We start from the raw sequence: 17,068 nt of genomic DNA, 5'->3' as shown, positions 1-17,068 counted from the left end.
CAAATGAGGGCCAGATTTACTATGGAGAAGGGAGGTCAACAGAAATTAAATTTCTCTAAAAATGTGAAGAGTAGACTTGCCCACCAGTGTGAAGGCAGTGCTATTTTGAACATACTCATGTAAGGAGCTGCCTAAAGGCCACGGTCAAAACTAGAGCTCTGCTTGTTGCAAATGTCCAAGAGAATTATGGGTGTGGGTGCTATGTAAGGGTCCTGTGTATCTTGGATGCATCAGACCTTCCGTAGATGCAAAGCAAAACTAGCTTGCAAATGCACAGAGTGGTGCATCTGTATTTCTTGCACATGTACTATGTATTGAGGATAACTTAACCTCAGCTGTATGGAGTGCAGCTAATCCATGCAAATATAGTGGCTATTTGCCTCAGCCAACAGCTGAGAGCTGATAATCTCTTCCCACCCAAATATTATTGCCTGGAAGAATGAGAAGACTTTTCCATAGTCACAGTATTTCCTCCTTCCCGCCTATATTCATATTTTGCTGATCCCTGATGAAATTCTTTTTTTTCTCCTCTTACCCTGTGGAAACCTAGAATTAAGATTTGCCCATGCACAGGAAGCTATCTATGTATTTCTAGGATTGAAGTACATGTTCTTACGTTGCATGTGTCAGAAAATGTGATGTTGCCAGAAATACGAACAAAACATACTATATTTCCATTGTACATATTTGTAATTAGACTTTTATGTCTGCATCTAAAATTATACACATATGTCTTTCATTTAACTCCCTTTTCCTTTGTTGTTTGTCCTTCACAGATATTTTTATCGGATTTGATGTTGCTGTTGGCTTGTTGTTCATTTTTAACCTTGTACTGCTCTACCTCCTTTATCATTATGGACGCTGCAGGCGCAGAAGCAATTATCAAGACATTTAAAGGGGAGGTACAGAAACAAAAGAGAGAGGAGCTAGACATTGAACAATACTTGAAGTTGCTGATATCCATCAGTTTGCTCTGGTCCAATTAATCTCCAAAGCATATTCAATAAATATGAAGAGCTGAGGTATCTGTGGCCTAGCTCCTAAAATTCTAAACAACTTCAGTGAGAAATACTGTAGTAATATGTAATTGTTAAGAATTACTGGATGGATGGAATCACTTTAATTTATATCTTTAGGTTTTCTACTACTATTAATCAATCTTATATCAATGGGTAGGGTGAAAGGATGCTATTGCCTATACTTTTTTTTTTTTAATATTGTCTATTACCATTTAGCCCTTCGCTGCTCAACAAGTCTTTCTTCAAAATCGCAGTCTGTAATATTTTCTTTACTTCTTATAAATGAATATTTTGTTGATACACAGGAAAATGTTTTTAGTGAGCAGAAGCTGCAATCACTGTATGAAAAAGATTCATACCAGCACATGGACATACTATTTCTGCATTTATTCACGCAAATCTATCAATGCGATTTGACCTTGGCCTTCAGCTAATAAAAGTCTTCAGCCTGCTTTTTAAAGGAGTTAACACTACTATAGCTCTCACTGAAATTAGTAGAAAATGGAATAATCTCTGTCACACATCCAGGCATCAAGTAAAAAGCTTAGTGCAACAGCATCTTGGTCAGTGTCCACAACTTCAGTAATAAGGATAAGTAAATACATTAAAATCTATTTTCTGCCACTACACTGATTTCCTGTTTTTCTGAGCTCTAAGTCATTAATGATCCTTTGCCCTGCAACTTTTCTACAATGTCTCTGTTCTCTGTCCTGCTTCAGGTCCTGTCCATAATTTTATTCTTTTGAGCCACTCTTACAATAACTCCTCAAGCTATCACACTTGTCATCATCTTTAATTTTAATCTACAGTAATTCATTTAACTCCCTGCTCTGCTTAAATTCCTGTATGTTTGCAAGACATGCACTGAAGTAAGAAAACAATGATTCTGCTTTTTGTATTCTGTGCAATATATTTTGTTTAGATTATAAGCTCCTAATGGCAGGGAACGTTTCCATAACTGCTCTCTAGTATCATAAACTAGTATAATAAGCACTGGCAAAGGCATACAGTGCTATCAGAAAACTCCACAAAAGAGTATGGCGTAATAAACACTTGAAGAAAAGCACCAAGATCAGTGTTTACAAAGCCATAGTGTTGTCTACTCTCTTGTATGGTTCCGAATCATGGGTCATCTACCGCCACCACCTGCGTCTCCTAGAACGCTTCCATCAGCGCTGCCTCCGTACAATCTTAAACATCCACTGGTCAGATTATGTGACCAATACATCTGTTCTTGAGCAAGTAGCAGTCACAAGTGTAGAGGCCATGCTGATGAGAACACAGCTGCATTGGGCAGGGCACGTCTCCAGGATGAAGGACCACCTCCTCCCTAAGATCTTGCTCTATGGTGAACTTGCCACTGGCTGCTGCAAGAGAGGAGCCCCGAAGAAAAGATAGAAGGACTCCCTGAAACAACATCTCAGCCTTGGCCATATTGATCAACAGAACTGGTCTACTCTGGCCTCAAACCGGGAGGCCTGGAGACACAGCATCTATAACGCTGCTGATGCCTTTGAGAACACACGCAGGATCACTCTCGAGGAGAAAAGGCAACGCAGGAAGAACCGTGTCTTGCGGAATACACCATCTAAGGAGTCTTTCTGTTGTGCCTTTTGCAGTCGGATATGTCTGTCACGTATTGGCCTCATAAGTCACCAACATGCCTGTAACAAATGTGGATAAAGCCTTCCCAAATCTTCGTCCGCGAAGCCCAGCCATGATAATAAGCACTAATATTGCTGTATAAAATCCTGCTTATCATCATATGTTTCAAGGGCTGAATCAAGACTTTTATATCCTGTAGTCCTGAAGATGATACTGTGAATTCCATTACCACAGAGAAGTCTTTTCAAAAGTCAAGACAACTATACAAACAGGTGCCAACAGCAGGTTCAGCCCAACAGATACAATGAGTTCAAGCTAATGTGCTCAAGCTAATGTTTCCTGTTGAGATGCACAAGTCTAGAGAAAGCTGAGAGATGGAGCTGTTTGGCTCAGGCAAAGCATCACAGCAACGTGAATACATTGCATCTGGACTGATGCTCACTCACACTCTGTGGGTTGTAACTTGGAGCTCCAAAGCCTGGGTTAGCTACCACTGATCTAGAGATCAGCCCTCAATATTACAGCTGTAGACACGTCTAAAATGTGAAGTAGTTATATGTAGTGATATTAAATAGCATAAATCAAACAGAATAACAAAGGCTTGAGGGAACATAGCACCTCCCAAACATTGCATTTTCCTGTGGTAACTTTGGCTACTGAAGTGTCCACCTTTTGAAACACTATTTTCCACTCAGTAAAAAGCTTTTAGCAGTATCCATGACATATCCATTTTATTTATTTTGGGAAATACCATAATCAACCAATGGATTTGATTCTTACATGGTGAGGATGTTTTATTGTATAACAATCTAGGGCAAAGCTGTGAAAGAGATGAAAGGCTGTCCCTAAATCAGATGGTTTAGATGCACAAGCTTCAGCTTATAACTAATAGTTCTGATTCTCATGCAAAAACTTAAAGGACTGTCCATATTGCAGTCAAAAGTATTACAGCTGCTCTAGGAAACATGCCTGAGCTGGCTTCATTACCATTAGCACTGTACTCACAGTGGGGAAAAGTTCGGAACAAACTGCAAAACCCATCCCGGCTCCTGAATATATATGTGTGTGTGTGTGTGTGTGTGTGTGTGTGTGTGTGTGTGTGTGTGTGTGTGTGTATGTCTGTGGTTACTCAGTGTGGGTGGGTGGGTGGTTACTCAGTGTGTGTGTGTGTGTGTGTGTGTGTGGTTACTCAGTGTGGGTGGGTGGGTGAGGGGGTGTGTGTGTGTGTGTGTGTGTGTGTGTGGTTACTCAGTGTGTGTGTGTGTGTGTGGTTACTCAGTGTGTGTGTGTGTGTGTGGTTACTCTGTGTGTGTGTGTGTATGTGTGTGGTTACTCAGCGGTTACCCAGTGCTGAGCTCTGTATTACCATGGCCACAATGCTGCGGGTACCCACTTGAGGATAGATTATGTCTTTTATTAGAGGCGGTCAGATGCTTGAAGAGTGAGGATGTATCATTCACTGATAACAGGCAGTAAGAACTGGTTTTGAGATATCAGAAACTCAATCAGTTGCACTCCACAAGAAGCAGAATGAGGCATGTTTTTTCCAAGATTACTTCTTACAAAAAGAAGTACATTCAGACAGAAAGTAAAATGTGAAGTGTCTGAAATACCTTTTGTGGCTTATATTACTCAAGCCTGAGCTGTAACACAGAGTTTCAGAAGACGAGGCAATGCTAGCTGCTCAGAAGCTGTCATGAAGGAATTTTGTTGTAGGGACAACTTTTTGTTAACAGATAGTCGTACTTGAAAATGTCCATGCACTTTTAGAAAGGATTCAGTGAACACAAGTTACACCAAATGTAATGGACAGGTTTAGATGATGTAACTTCAGAATAAATGAAGGTATATTAAAGAAATAATACATTAGTAAAGTAGGCCCTGAATCTCACTTATAGTAAAGGCATTTTGTCTTGCTGTGATTAAATAAAGTAAAATTTCTCCAGTGGAGTAAAAGGTTGTATATGCCAAACAAGTTTCTTGCTTTTCTAATTTTTCAGCCATATTTACAATTTGCTTAGTATAATCTGCAGACTGTTTGGGATTAAAAAAAAAATCTTGTGTCCAAGCAACTTGTAGCACTGCAATAAAGTACATTAAAGAAATGATTCAACATTTGCAATTGTATTTGACTAAAAAACAATGGAGCTTTCAGTATATCTAGAGTTTCCAAACAAAAGTGAATGTTCAGGTTTGTTGCTTCTGTAAGAACAGATTTTTAGAGCACTGTTGTTTTGACATGAATAATGCTAACTTTGATGACATCAAGCTCTTCAGTTTGCCCTCTAGCAGTGACATCATCCGTCTCTACAATAATTACAGTAATAACTAGAAGCTCTGCAGGAGGGTTCTCTGGTGCATATGGTAGACAGTAGTGCACACGGAGCACTTTTCAGCTCAGTCAGCAACTACCTCCTCTTACTGAGTTGATTTTGTTCTGGAACTTATTTATTCACAGGCCTGAATATTGCACACATTGGGTTAGCACAGTATAGCCATCTGACTTCCAGAATAACATTGGCTCACCCTGGACCACTCATAGTCATTTGTACCTATAATGTAATTTGATCCAAATGATAATATTTCTTCTCACTTAAATACATTTTCTTAAATGTGGTAAGATACAGAAAGCAGAATAACATATGCATTGTATTTGGGGGAAAAAAAGGAAAATCTATTTAGTTCAAAAATTCTTAAGTTTGGATTAAACTCCAAAAGACAACAGTTATATTTCTAAATTTTTCTCCACAAATAAAAAAATGCTAAAACTTCTACTCTACGAAGAATAATAATGATTTACCATGCTGGAATTTGAAATGGATGGGTAGAGGCTGGCCCATACAAATCCATGTTGAGGTGCTGTCAGCAATACTGCTTAGGATTGTATAGCATTTCTTACAAAGATGTTGATGAAAGATGGAAGTTTACCTATTAACAGCTAACTTTATTAATTTAGACAATAATGCTTGTTCATCAGAAGATGCCGAGTACTAATACTCAAATAAATAAACATGAGTTGCTATTGAAATAAAAGCACATCACTTGAACTATTACATTACATGGTCTCTTCTATGACTAGGCAACTTCACCTCCAAAAGCATAATAGCACTGGCAAGACCTGCAATACCATGTCTAGGAGATCAGGTGCAATTGGAAAGACAGTTAAAAAGACCAAGTCCTGTTGTGCTAATTTCTGTAATTTCTCTTAGCAGAATGACACTACTTCCTCTCCTGAGACTAACAGTACATTGTCAATTTTTTCCATCCGGCAGATCGACCTTCCAGTACCTTTTAAAATATTTGTAGAGAGATGAAAGACACAATTTATCAGTTCGAAGTAGATATAGGCAAACCAAAATTGTCCTGGCTCCATCTCTCTGTATATTTAGCTGGAGTCATGTCCATGTCAAAAAAGGTAATTTCTCTGTGCTTTGTTTACAGCAGCTAAATCTCTTGCTCTGTTCCTATAGGGAGCCCTTGATTTCAGAGCAGATAGAAATTCTGCTAACTTATCTACTCTATAAACTATGAAAAGAAAAGCTGCAAAATGCAGAATGATCATAAAGTTTTATCCTTAGGAAGATGAGAATGAAAATATATATGAACTGAAAAACCTGTAACTCAAGGCCAAAATAGGTAAGCATATGTCCTGCATTCTCTAAAATACGAGTCGTGACAGCATTTGGATAAATAATTACAGGAAAACTAGCAAAATTCTGTAATCCCCACAACTATTGAGCTGTCTGAGGTAATTTCCAGTAATTCTTGGAAGTGGAGCTCCTTCATTCTCTCCACTCCAAGGTATTCTCAAAGTATCTCCTGTCTGCTCTTCAGAAAGCAGCAAGAGCTGAAGCAGATCTGAAGGCAGATTCTTTTTCAGAATCTTTGAACCACAGGCACTCAAGATTAAAATGGATGTGATTAGTAAATTACTGCTTGTTGTACAACAGTTTCTTCACTTGTTTAATTAGAATACATATACAGAAATACTTTTACAGAATGGGCCACCTCCTCCAGGGCAGTCAAATGAACAATTCAGACATAGCATGTTAAACTTGTATATAGATGAGACCATTTGCCACTGGTATAAGCAGCCCTTCATGAGAATCTTGTGTATCCTCTGTAATATTCTGGTGGAAGAGAGTCTTATCAATCCAGTTATGCACAACAGACTCTTCTTAATAAAGGAAGATGTGGATCAAAAAACACTGTAGTCTCAAAGACTCTTCAAATAAGTATACAGAAATCTCCTTTTAACAAATGCAGGCCTAACTTTCAATTCACTCAGTTCACTTGAATCTTGGAAAGAAGAAGTCAGCAAAGAAAGGTAATATTAAGCCATACTATGTGTAGTTAGCCTATGTCCAGCACATGTATTGAGTTGTCTTCTCTTGTATTTGTTCTCACCTCTAAACTACTGATAGGATGGAGGTGAAGGACAACAAAGATACTAAACTACAGTGAGTGGTATAAGCTTACTTTTACATCTTTTAACCACTGAAGATATTTGGCCATAGATGTGAACAAAATGAGTCTTTAATCCCCTCAACTCTTCATTTTAATCACCATACTCAACTTCAGTGTTCAGAGGAAATTCTAAGAAAACTGGAACTGCTATAGGAATGGTCATAGAATAGTATGGTTTGGGGAGGTTTCTAATAATAAAATCTAACAATTTTGAAAATGAGCTCTTCTGTCAAGAAATGGTTGAGATGGTCCTGAAGCTGTTCTTTCTCTTCTTGGAGATGCTTTTGTCTCCCACCATGTGCTTACATGTTCATTGAGCCCTAGTAAGTGTTACTGTGACAGGACCACTCATGATTTTCCCTAAGTCTGAAAGAGTATATTTGAGGGAGGAAGGAGGAGAACTGTGCACAGCTGGGCAATATCCCATTCTCAAAGCAATTCTCAAAGCAGTCTTTCATTTATATGCTAAGCAGTTGATGTAAAACTGACAGCAAGTTAACACAGCAAACAAAAAAGACACTCTGAGATCCAGTCTTTTGACAAAGCCTTTTTTTTCTTTTTTTTTTTCTTGAGAAAGGACAATCTATATGTTTCATCATGTGTAACTTGTAAAGTAATTCCATCATGTTTTAATAAAGATAGATGCAAGAGAAAGCATCTTGAAGACTGATGGCATAATGTTAGTCTAACCAAAGCATGCAGTAGAAATGTTAAATAGCCTGAGCAGGAAAGAAAAACCAAAAGAACTATGCTTCTGCATACTCATGTTATGTCCCACTAACCACTAGCAGAGACTAAAGGATCAGTTTCAAAAGTTATCTTAAATACAGAAGCAGTTAAAATAAGCATAATCTTAATAAAAATGTAAATTCCATAATGTTTGGTTATTTGGTACTTTTATGATGCTTTTCCTATTATGAAAATCTATGTTTATAGATTCTTTTGCTTTTAAATCTTCTCTGGTGACAAAACCAGGTTTAGATAATCTGGTGAATGCTAAGCATATCATTCCATAAATCAAATCCAATATTTTTGCATAGTGGATGGGCAGCTCCACCAAGTGTTTACAAACCATTGTGTTGTGTGGTTTTTTGATACAAGAACCTAGTCCTAGGCAGGAAGGAAATGTCTTGATACACACTAGATAGAGTATTTGGCAGCAAAATAGTGGCATGAGAAACAAGCACGATGCGAAAAACAGTTTATGTAAGCACCACAAGCTTCTCTTGCAATGAAACATAAGAGACAAAAGCTAAGGGGTAAAGTATTTCCTTATGTGCATTAATTATTAGCAGCAGGGCATTGGGGAAACTCCTTAAGAGGAATTTAAATTTGAAATACAATCTGCTCTAAAGAGAGAAGTAGATTTCTTCCAGGTTAGCATCATCTAGGGAAAGCAAGCACCAAAACAAAAAAAAAAAGAAAAAAAGAAAAAAAGAAAAGAAAAAAAACAAAAAGGCTTTGTCAAAAGACTGGACAGCTTTTTGGGTACTGTAGAGAAGGTATTTTGTGTATGCAGAGATCATTGGAGGCCTTGGTGTATCTATAGGCATCCTCAGACATATAATTCCATGTGCTAAACTCTATTTTGGTTAAAAAACTTCTTGAGGTATCTGGAGTTAAGAGGGATTTCTGAGTAGCGACAAACCTACAAGCATAATAATTTGTAGAGATGTCAAAGCCATAAGAGTGTTAACTCGGTATCAACAGCGGCAAGTATTTCAAAACAAGACCAAGGTCACCCAGCTGCTGCAGGGCAGGGTAAACTGCCACAGTTACTTTAGGAACTGATAATACGGGGCGTGTAGAAGCAACATCCCCTCTCCTGGCAACTGCTGATCGGAGAATCCCCGGCATGCTCTATGAAAGCAGGTAGACTTCTTGAACCCTAGGAATCTCTCCATCTTTACATCTCTCTTCACATCACCTTAAGCTACAGCCCGGTCGGCACGAAGAAAGGCTGAGTCACAACTTCCTGCAGATTACTGGGAGCAGTCTGCCACCTACTGCCTAGACAAGCTCTCGGTGTTTGCAGCTTCCCACCTAAATCACAAGAAAACTTGTTTTAAATGGGATCCAGCCCACTTTGATGCCTCCGAATCTGGAGCCAAATTTATCTTGGATGTTAAGAGGCCAGTTCTGCCCTTCCAGAACTAACTTCTTTTTTAAAGGAGTAGAAAAGATATTACTAACAATTTTCTTCCAGAAAACATGTGCAGGAAGTTGATAGGTAAGTTAATGTCAAAAGAAGAGATCTTGCTGCCTCAGAAAATAGCAGACTTCACTACACTTGGCTCAGTGACTTTTTTTCACAGATAAGAACTTCAGTCATATTCAATGGCAAAACTTCAGAGGATAATTATGTTTTTCTGACCTCCTCTTAGCCTGTGTTCATTTTAATCTGTGCTTAACTCCTGTAGTCAGCTAGTACAACAGAACCCACAAATGGAAAACCAGAGAAAAAACATCTTTGATCAGTGCAGCTGTTGATTCCAAGCTTATCTGTGCTATATTAAATTTCCATGCTGACTAGACTTTCCACCAGCATTTTCTCACTTCTTGGTGATTACAATGACTGATCTAACCCATCATATCTGACCACTCAGTCTGGCTGCACGAATTTCAGCTGGGGATTTTTCAGCGTTTTGTCATCTGAAGTCAGATGCTGTTGCCACACACAGCTACAAGCTTTCCATCAGAAATCAGTGAACAACATGCTTATTCTAGAAACAGCTGTTTCGGGCCCAGCAAGCTTGAAACTTTGTAGTTTTCTAATTTTGGGAAAATCTAGAACATAAAAATTCTAAACCCTCAAGCTGTTAATGGATATGACTGTAGTAACTTGAGAAATGACTCATGGCAAGGAAATTCCCACCTCCAAATTTTCCTTTGAGATCTTGTACTAGTGTAACTACTGAAAATTATGATATAATAAAAGCCAGTTTATTGTTGCAATAAATTTATACTGCTTTTAATAGTAGTAATCACACTAAAAAAAGGCATTTCTTGAGGTAGCTGAAGTTAATGATCAGAAACTGGTTACTGACTTTGTGTTGCCTTCTGTAGTACAGAGCAATGCTGCTTGAAGTACGCTCAACACATGAAGAACAGACAAAAAAAGTACATACGAGATCAAAAATAGTGAAGAGAATGTGAAGATATGCAATATACTTGCAGCCACTTCCTGGAAATCCTCACCTGTGTGCTTACTCATCACACATGCAGAGTTCCATTGACTGATCACTCACACCAAGAGCACTTGAATAAGCAAAGGCTTGCAGAGGTAGGTCTGCCTAGATAGAAAGGACATAAGCAGTGAAACAAGGAACAACATAGTAAGCTGCAAATATCTCAAATTTTGGGCAGGGCTATTAAGTCTCTCTAGGACCTTGAGAGGAAGAAATAAATCCTCCAAGGGAAAAAAACCTAAAACCAATCCAGAATGAAACAGTTTTATATATATATATATATGTATATGTATATGTATATATATATGTATATATGTATGTATAAGGATGCCTGAAGCCAGTAGCTACCTCAGGACCTGAAAATAAAAGGAAACAGAATCCTATGTGATAAGCTTGTTACAATTTGCAACATTCTCAAACACAGCTTCAGGCTTTTTTTAGTTTTTCTTTTAATCAGCAAAGTCCATGCTGTGCCTCTGTTTACTGGTTGAACTAAAATAAATTTAGGGCCAAACTGAACAGTTTGTCTTTTATCTGCCGTGTGCTGAGTCATCATTTTGTGCTTCTGTCAAAAGCTATATTAGTGTTCCTAAAAAACTGAGTGCACCAGATCTCTAAGCACTGGTCAGAGAGAAAAACAAGTTTTATACAAAGACATAATTGCTAGCCACTTTTACATAAGAAAAGAACAGAAGATAAATAAATAAAATACTACATTTTCTCTCAAGGACTACCAAAATGCTTAGTTTATTCAAATACAATGAACTAACAATTCAGTTTTAGGCTATTTCTATAAAAAATATGCTGTATACCTTATTTACTTCAATCTGATTTCTGCATAGAAACATTTTCTTGTAAGGGTCAGGTCACTTCAGATCATAAGATGCACATTGAAGTAATTAATCAGCATATCTGGTGTTATGCAAATAATTACCTCTTCATAAAAGATTCAGTTTGAACATGTTCAGTTCAAAAAAGGCTTAGTGCCTTTTTTGCTAACAAATCACTTGTTTTTGCAGATTGTGGGGGAAAAGTATTGGTGAAAAGCTTGAACAACTATGAAATTGGTTTATATATGCATGAATTTTATTCTTGACATTCTAATAGTGGGAGATATTCCTCTTTTCAAAATGGAATTTGGACTAAAAGCAGAAACAAAAGAATTCTGAGCTTGTAGGATAGAGAATATAGTCCTTTTCATTGCTGCTATAACATCACCTCAATTGAGAGACAGTTCAAGCATTTTTAAACTTAGTATACCCTCCCCTCAAGAGGATAGCACTTACTTGCTAACCCACTAATTAAATAAGCACACTAGCTAATTTCAGTTCACTGTTAAGTAATTTCTCAAACAACTGATTAATTCATATAATCCAAACTGTTTTATTAGTATAATACAATAATAACTTCTTATTTTTCCATAAATTAAGAGGTGTAAATAAGGATATATTCAAGTTTCTTTTCTTACATGCCTCTCTGCCATACACTAAAAATGGGACAGTAGAAGTTCAGGGAAATTTGGCCAAAAAACAAACTAGCACTAAATATGGTTACGTAAGTATCCATATGCTTATGCTTAAAAACTACAGCATATGCCTCATATACCATTTGATGGTCACGATCTATGTCAAAGCAAAGCAAAAAGTGTGGGAAGATAATATGGATAATATACTGCCTGAAATGGATGTTAGAAGGAGTGTTAACTTGCTGCATGTATTTCTGCCTTGCTTCTTGTGCTTGCTCAGACTCATCTACTTCTGTTTTCCATTAATTCAGCCAAATGACCCAGTGATCTGGATATTAAAGATGAAATACTCTTTCATCACTGGAAGCTGAAATACCAGTATCTCTGCAATACTGAGAAATAGGTAAGGGAATCCTTGATTCCGTCATATTGAGAAAAACGAAACCAGTAACAGCATGAGGAAAATGAAGGTGAAACTGTAAAGACCTAAGAAAAAATATCTACCAACTCAAAAGAAAACAGAAATTTCCAAATCACTGCTTCTGCTTATTACAGGAAACAGGAAAGAGCCTGAAAACCATGCTGACCGATGCTTTTTTTATGACTCACTGTGTCCAGAATTCTTACACTGTAGATGTCATTCAATAACAAGGGAAAGGCAAACTATTAGCTTCTCTATGTCCCATGTTTGCAATGCTGTTTAGCATTATTGCAGTATAATGCTACATTCTCCTTCTGTTGCTAACATGGATGTAATCTGATTACCACTGCAAATAACTCATCACCCCAGCTTCATAAGCATCTGTGCCCATCTCTTCAAAGCCTTCTTCCAAAGAGAGGGTGTGTTGCCTAGTAATATGCCCCACCCTCATTCAGACCAGCACTAGTGATCACTAGTATTGCACAGAGAATTTAATACATTTCTCACATAAATGACCAAACTTCTTGCCTGTGAAAAATGAGGGTGAGAATATGCCTATAGGGAATACCAATGAGCCCACTTACATGGGTTCAATAATTTTATTTTTCTCCATGGGCTCCACCATGTCATTATTTGCAGGTGCACCAACAATGATTCACGTGCCAAAAACAGTATCTTAATCTGCTGTCTTTTCCTGCCAAGATGAATGATCAGGTCCAAGGTTCAGCAAAAAGCCTCCTCAGTGCATTCCCCAAATGTCAGCAGCCACTCACCTCTGTTTGTCTGGATCCTGCTTGCTCTGGGTCTCCTTGGTGCTACGGGGACAAGGAGGTCAGTGACTTGTGTGCCAGCTGGAGCTTGTTTCCCCTGTAGTACCAAGGAGACTTGGCAGCTGCCTGCCCTGACCTACAGGTTCTGGTCCATCCAACAGTCTGAGATGGCAGGAGGCTTTAATGTTTTAATACCAGAATTACTTATTTGTAGATATTTGACATTACACTGGATATTTATTTAGAAGAGTGATGCAGCATTATGCTGAAATCACAACACAAACAGTGATTGTCAAGGACTCTAGTATTTCACTGAAATCAAGTCCTGGAAGTTGTCAGAGGGAAAAGGAGAGCCTGCCTTATGTTGGTTGCTATTTGGAGATTCTGAGTCAAGGACTGGGTAGGGTAATTGTCCATGACCTTTCAGATCTGAGATCTGTCTGCATCGAGGGGAGGCACAGCTCCCAGGATCAAGGCTTTTTCTGTCTCTATCAGGAGTTTCAGGTTTAAATACCAATTAAATCAGATGCACCTTCTGCCATCAGTGTGTGACATGCCAGCTCTGCCATGCAGGGACAACCAGGGCTTTGTGTACCATTCTTTGCAGCAGGAAGTTACACCAAGATGTAAAGCTAACACATAGGAATATAGTCTAAAATACCATTGCTGATGATTTTTAGGCATTCTGACTGAAGTGAGGTGAAAGCAAAATCACTACAGTTAATTTTCAGTTTTCCATGGCAAAAAAGGACAGGGGTAGGGAGAGAGCAGCTTCAGTTAAGCTGTGTATAGTAAGAAGTGTATACTACAAACCACATACACACAAGGCTATACTAACCTTTGAAATGGTTGTAAACAGTTTCTGCGAAGAGCAGGGGTATATATTAAGCAGCAGCATCCAAAATGTGCAAAGCAGCAGGTGTTGGGCACCCCATTTTCTGTGCCATGGTCCTGGAGCCAGGGGTGTCTGGTGAAATCTCATAACGAAACAACTGAAAGTTTTGAGAAGTTGAACACAGCTCAGCGAAATAGCTTTTGAACTGATGTGGACTTCCTGACTGCCAGTAAACAGATAATTACATTCTTTGTTTTATTATTAAATTATGTTGTTTAATTGAACTTTTATAAAACCAAAAAACATTTTTTTAAAATCCATCATAAAGATGTGTTCTGCTTGTGGATCCTGCATATAGGGAATTAAGCTATTGTTGGTAGTGGGGGTCTCTCACCAGTACACAGATAACGCTTGAGATTAAATTGTTATAAAAACAATACAATTTCCACATTTTATGAAAATTTGATCTTTCAGCCAGAAGCCTTTTCATTGCTGCTGCTGATATTAGTAGTGATCTACTCACAGAAGAATTAGAGTTCAGGAATATTATCAGGCCATAAAATGTTCTTTTCGCTTTTGCAAAACCACCTTGCAGATGTATCATTCATAAATGGTTAGTCTGCATTTCTCAGCTACCACAGCCATTCTAAATGGTAAAAAGCATACCACTGGACTATGGGAAGGTTTTTAAAAAAAAAAAAAAAATGAAAGAAAGAATCCTTCTGATTCACATTCTTTCTCACATGGCTATGATTTCAAAGGCTTGGCCTTCAAGTTATGTCATTATAATCTCCTCTGTTCTTCTCTGTGTTTCATGGACAATTTTTGATGGTAGAAAGACCGGATATTCTCAAGAACATTCTTACTCTCTGAAAACAGTAAGACTTTTCTGACTCTCTGAGGCACTGTGGGCAAGGTAAAAAATTCCTTTGTTACTTTGTCCCCAATTATTTCTGTTGGGCATTGTAATCTCACTCATTTCTGATTCTGGGATTTGTCCCCAGGCTAGGGAATCAGAGAATTAATACTTACTTTTCCTCTACATGCTGTACAGGTTGCAGTGGGGAGTCAAGAATATGTAAGTGACTTCTTCATAACTCTTGCTGATGAAAGCTGTATTGCATAAGGAGAGAACCTGTTGTTTGGTTTTCAGAGGTCATTTTGATTTAGATGACCAAACTTAAATACCTGGAAGGCACTGCAGCTATAGATACATTCAAGGAATAACACTGTGATTCTGAGTAGTTCTACCAAAACATTCCTATGACTGAATTTTCCTACTGTCCTACTAATTCACTCTGCTCCTGAAATATTTCAGTGTTCAGAATCACTTTTTTTGGATTTTTTTTCTTTTTTGTTACACTAATTGCTGAACATAAATCTTGGCCACTCTGTCAATGTCCAGTTTCTCAAATTAGTAGCATTCCTAGTCCTGAGCTAGCATTTGAATTTAACTTAGCCCTTTCAATAAGCATCAAACTGTAACAAATAAATTGACAAAGAAATTGACAATTCCATGTCTTAAGTACAGGAATTTCATAAGATTGGAGCATGTTCTTAAATATGTAAGATATGTAAAACATGGCATGACACACTGTCACATAGATCAAGAAGTTGAAGAAGCCTGCAAGGTACCCTGTCATCTGTTTTGGTTCTCCTGTCCATAAAAAGAGATAAGGAAATATCAATTTTGCTGCCTTTTTTTTTAGAGGACAAGTGTGTTTTTGTTAAAAAAATGCATAATTTTTAAAGGTTGTGCTGGGATATTTGGACATTATACACAAGACTATACAGAAAAAGAAACATTAATGTACTTTCAACTAGTCAAATATTAGAAGCAGAAGGATGTTGTGAAAATAAATTAATTCATGCTCCTAGAGCACTCAGTGTACTGAAGAATGCCACAGAAATGTCAATATGGAAATGAGTAAATCTGAGGCTTGAATAATAGAGTTGGTATAGTATACACTAAATAAATCTTGGGCCAGCAAACTGAGCAATGTGAATAGAAGACAGTATAGCATGCATGTGTATTCAATGAGTCCTTTCATCTTCTGGAGTAGATAAGGCAAAGTTCCCATGGAAAAATATTGTACATAAGCAAGCAACTATTTGCAAAGGCAATCCTAATCTTCTGGAATTTTTTAACTCTTAAATACTTTTGGTTTTACAATGACAATATTGCATAGTTGTTTATGTGTGTAAATGTATAATTCTCCGGGTTTATTTTAAGACTCTACATAATTATGATGTGGGATTATATCATATATCACATCTAGATCTGCAACACAGATCTCTGACAAGAATATTAACAGTAACTAAAACCAGAATTAAGTTGGCATCCCCTAAAGGGATATTAAATGAAAACTATGAGCAATAGTTTTCTCAGCCTGAGTTATCCTGCAGAAATCGTGGGTCCTAGTTTAGCTGACTATTGTGTGCTGCCTCCTTTGTCCTGTCTTTTTCAGCCTGCTGCTCTGTTAAACCCTTTCTCCTGCCCTTTTCTTCTACATTTGATTCTTCCTAGCACCCTGTGTTGATTCAGCTTCTATTCCTCAGTTCAGTCCCTGTCTCCTTCTCTAGACATTCCCAGTCCTTCTTCTCAGCTACTTGTATCATTAACAGTGTTTCTCTATGCCAGGTCTAGGTATTTCAAGGTATTTCCTTACTCTTCTCCTTTTGCTTTCCCTCTTCTGTCAGTTGTCTGTATCAGTCTTCTGGAGAAGTCCTCTTCTCCCTACATAGGTACTTGTTCTGTTAATAGTAAAATTTTCCAAAATCGTAGCCTCACAGTGCTTCCTATCTTCCCAGTTCTCAGGTCTAACCTGTCAAAGCTGACTGATCACCACTTTTCTCTCTCAGCTGTTCAAGATCTTTGTCCATCCCATGATTCCCAAATGCAAAACCCACTCCTACCACATCAGCCTCAGCTAGCACCTGCTTTGCAGTTCTGGCCTTCTTTTCCTATGTTCCAACTTCTATTTTGCATTGGCCCCTTGTCTTTCTCACAGTCTACTCCTTCTTGAATGCCTCTGCGTGTTTCAGACCATGCCACTGCATGGGCTATGGGTCAACAGTGGAAGGAAATATTGACTGGGACATCTGCAGTACCTTCTGTCACAAACTGGTTCCCAAGAGCCAGATATTTCAAAGAGCAGTTTACCTTAAGCAGGCTTAGGTAAGTTTACCTAAACTGAAGTGTCCCCATGATGAACCAAGTATATGGAAATTTTCACTGTCGTATTTTATCAAGGTTTCCACTGAAAATATGTGTACAGAGCTTTTTCAGATGCGTACA

The 17,068-nt window shown here is 38.0% G+C and overlaps 1 protein-coding gene and 1 long non-coding RNA gene across 2 annotated transcripts in view; one reads left to right on the top strand and one right to left on the bottom strand.

Moving 5' to 3' along the window:
• Window positions 1–1,689, top strand: part of LOC116799752 (prostatic acid phosphatase-like) — a 20,375-nt gene extending 18,686 nt beyond the window's left edge. Inside the window, exon 12 of the mRNA XM_032713107.1 lies at window positions 777–1,689. Coding sequence (XP_032568998.1) covers window positions 777–895 — 119 coding nt within the window. The 3' untranslated portion in view covers window positions 896–1,689. The remainder of the gene's footprint in view (window positions 1–776) is intronic.
• Window positions 1–17,068, bottom strand: part of LOC116799766 — a 21,788-nt gene extending 4,720 nt beyond the window's left edge. Inside the window, exons 1-2 of the long non-coding RNA XR_004361117.1 lie at window positions 16,934–17,068; window positions 13,774–13,927 (exon numbers count right to left, since the gene is read on the bottom strand). This is a non-coding gene — a long non-coding RNA (uncharacterized LOC116799766). The remainder of the gene's footprint in view (window positions 1–13,773; window positions 13,928–16,933) is intronic.

This window comes from Chiroxiphia lanceolata, chromosome 1, assembly GCF_009829145.1.
Source record: "Chiroxiphia lanceolata isolate bChiLan1 chromosome 1, bChiLan1.pri, whole genome shotgun sequence".
Taxonomy (NCBI): domain Eukaryota; kingdom Metazoa; phylum Chordata; class Aves; order Passeriformes; family Pipridae; genus Chiroxiphia; species Chiroxiphia lanceolata.
The sequence above is the reverse complement of the archived record's forward strand: the minus strand, read 5'-3'. Positions and strand labels throughout refer to the sequence as shown.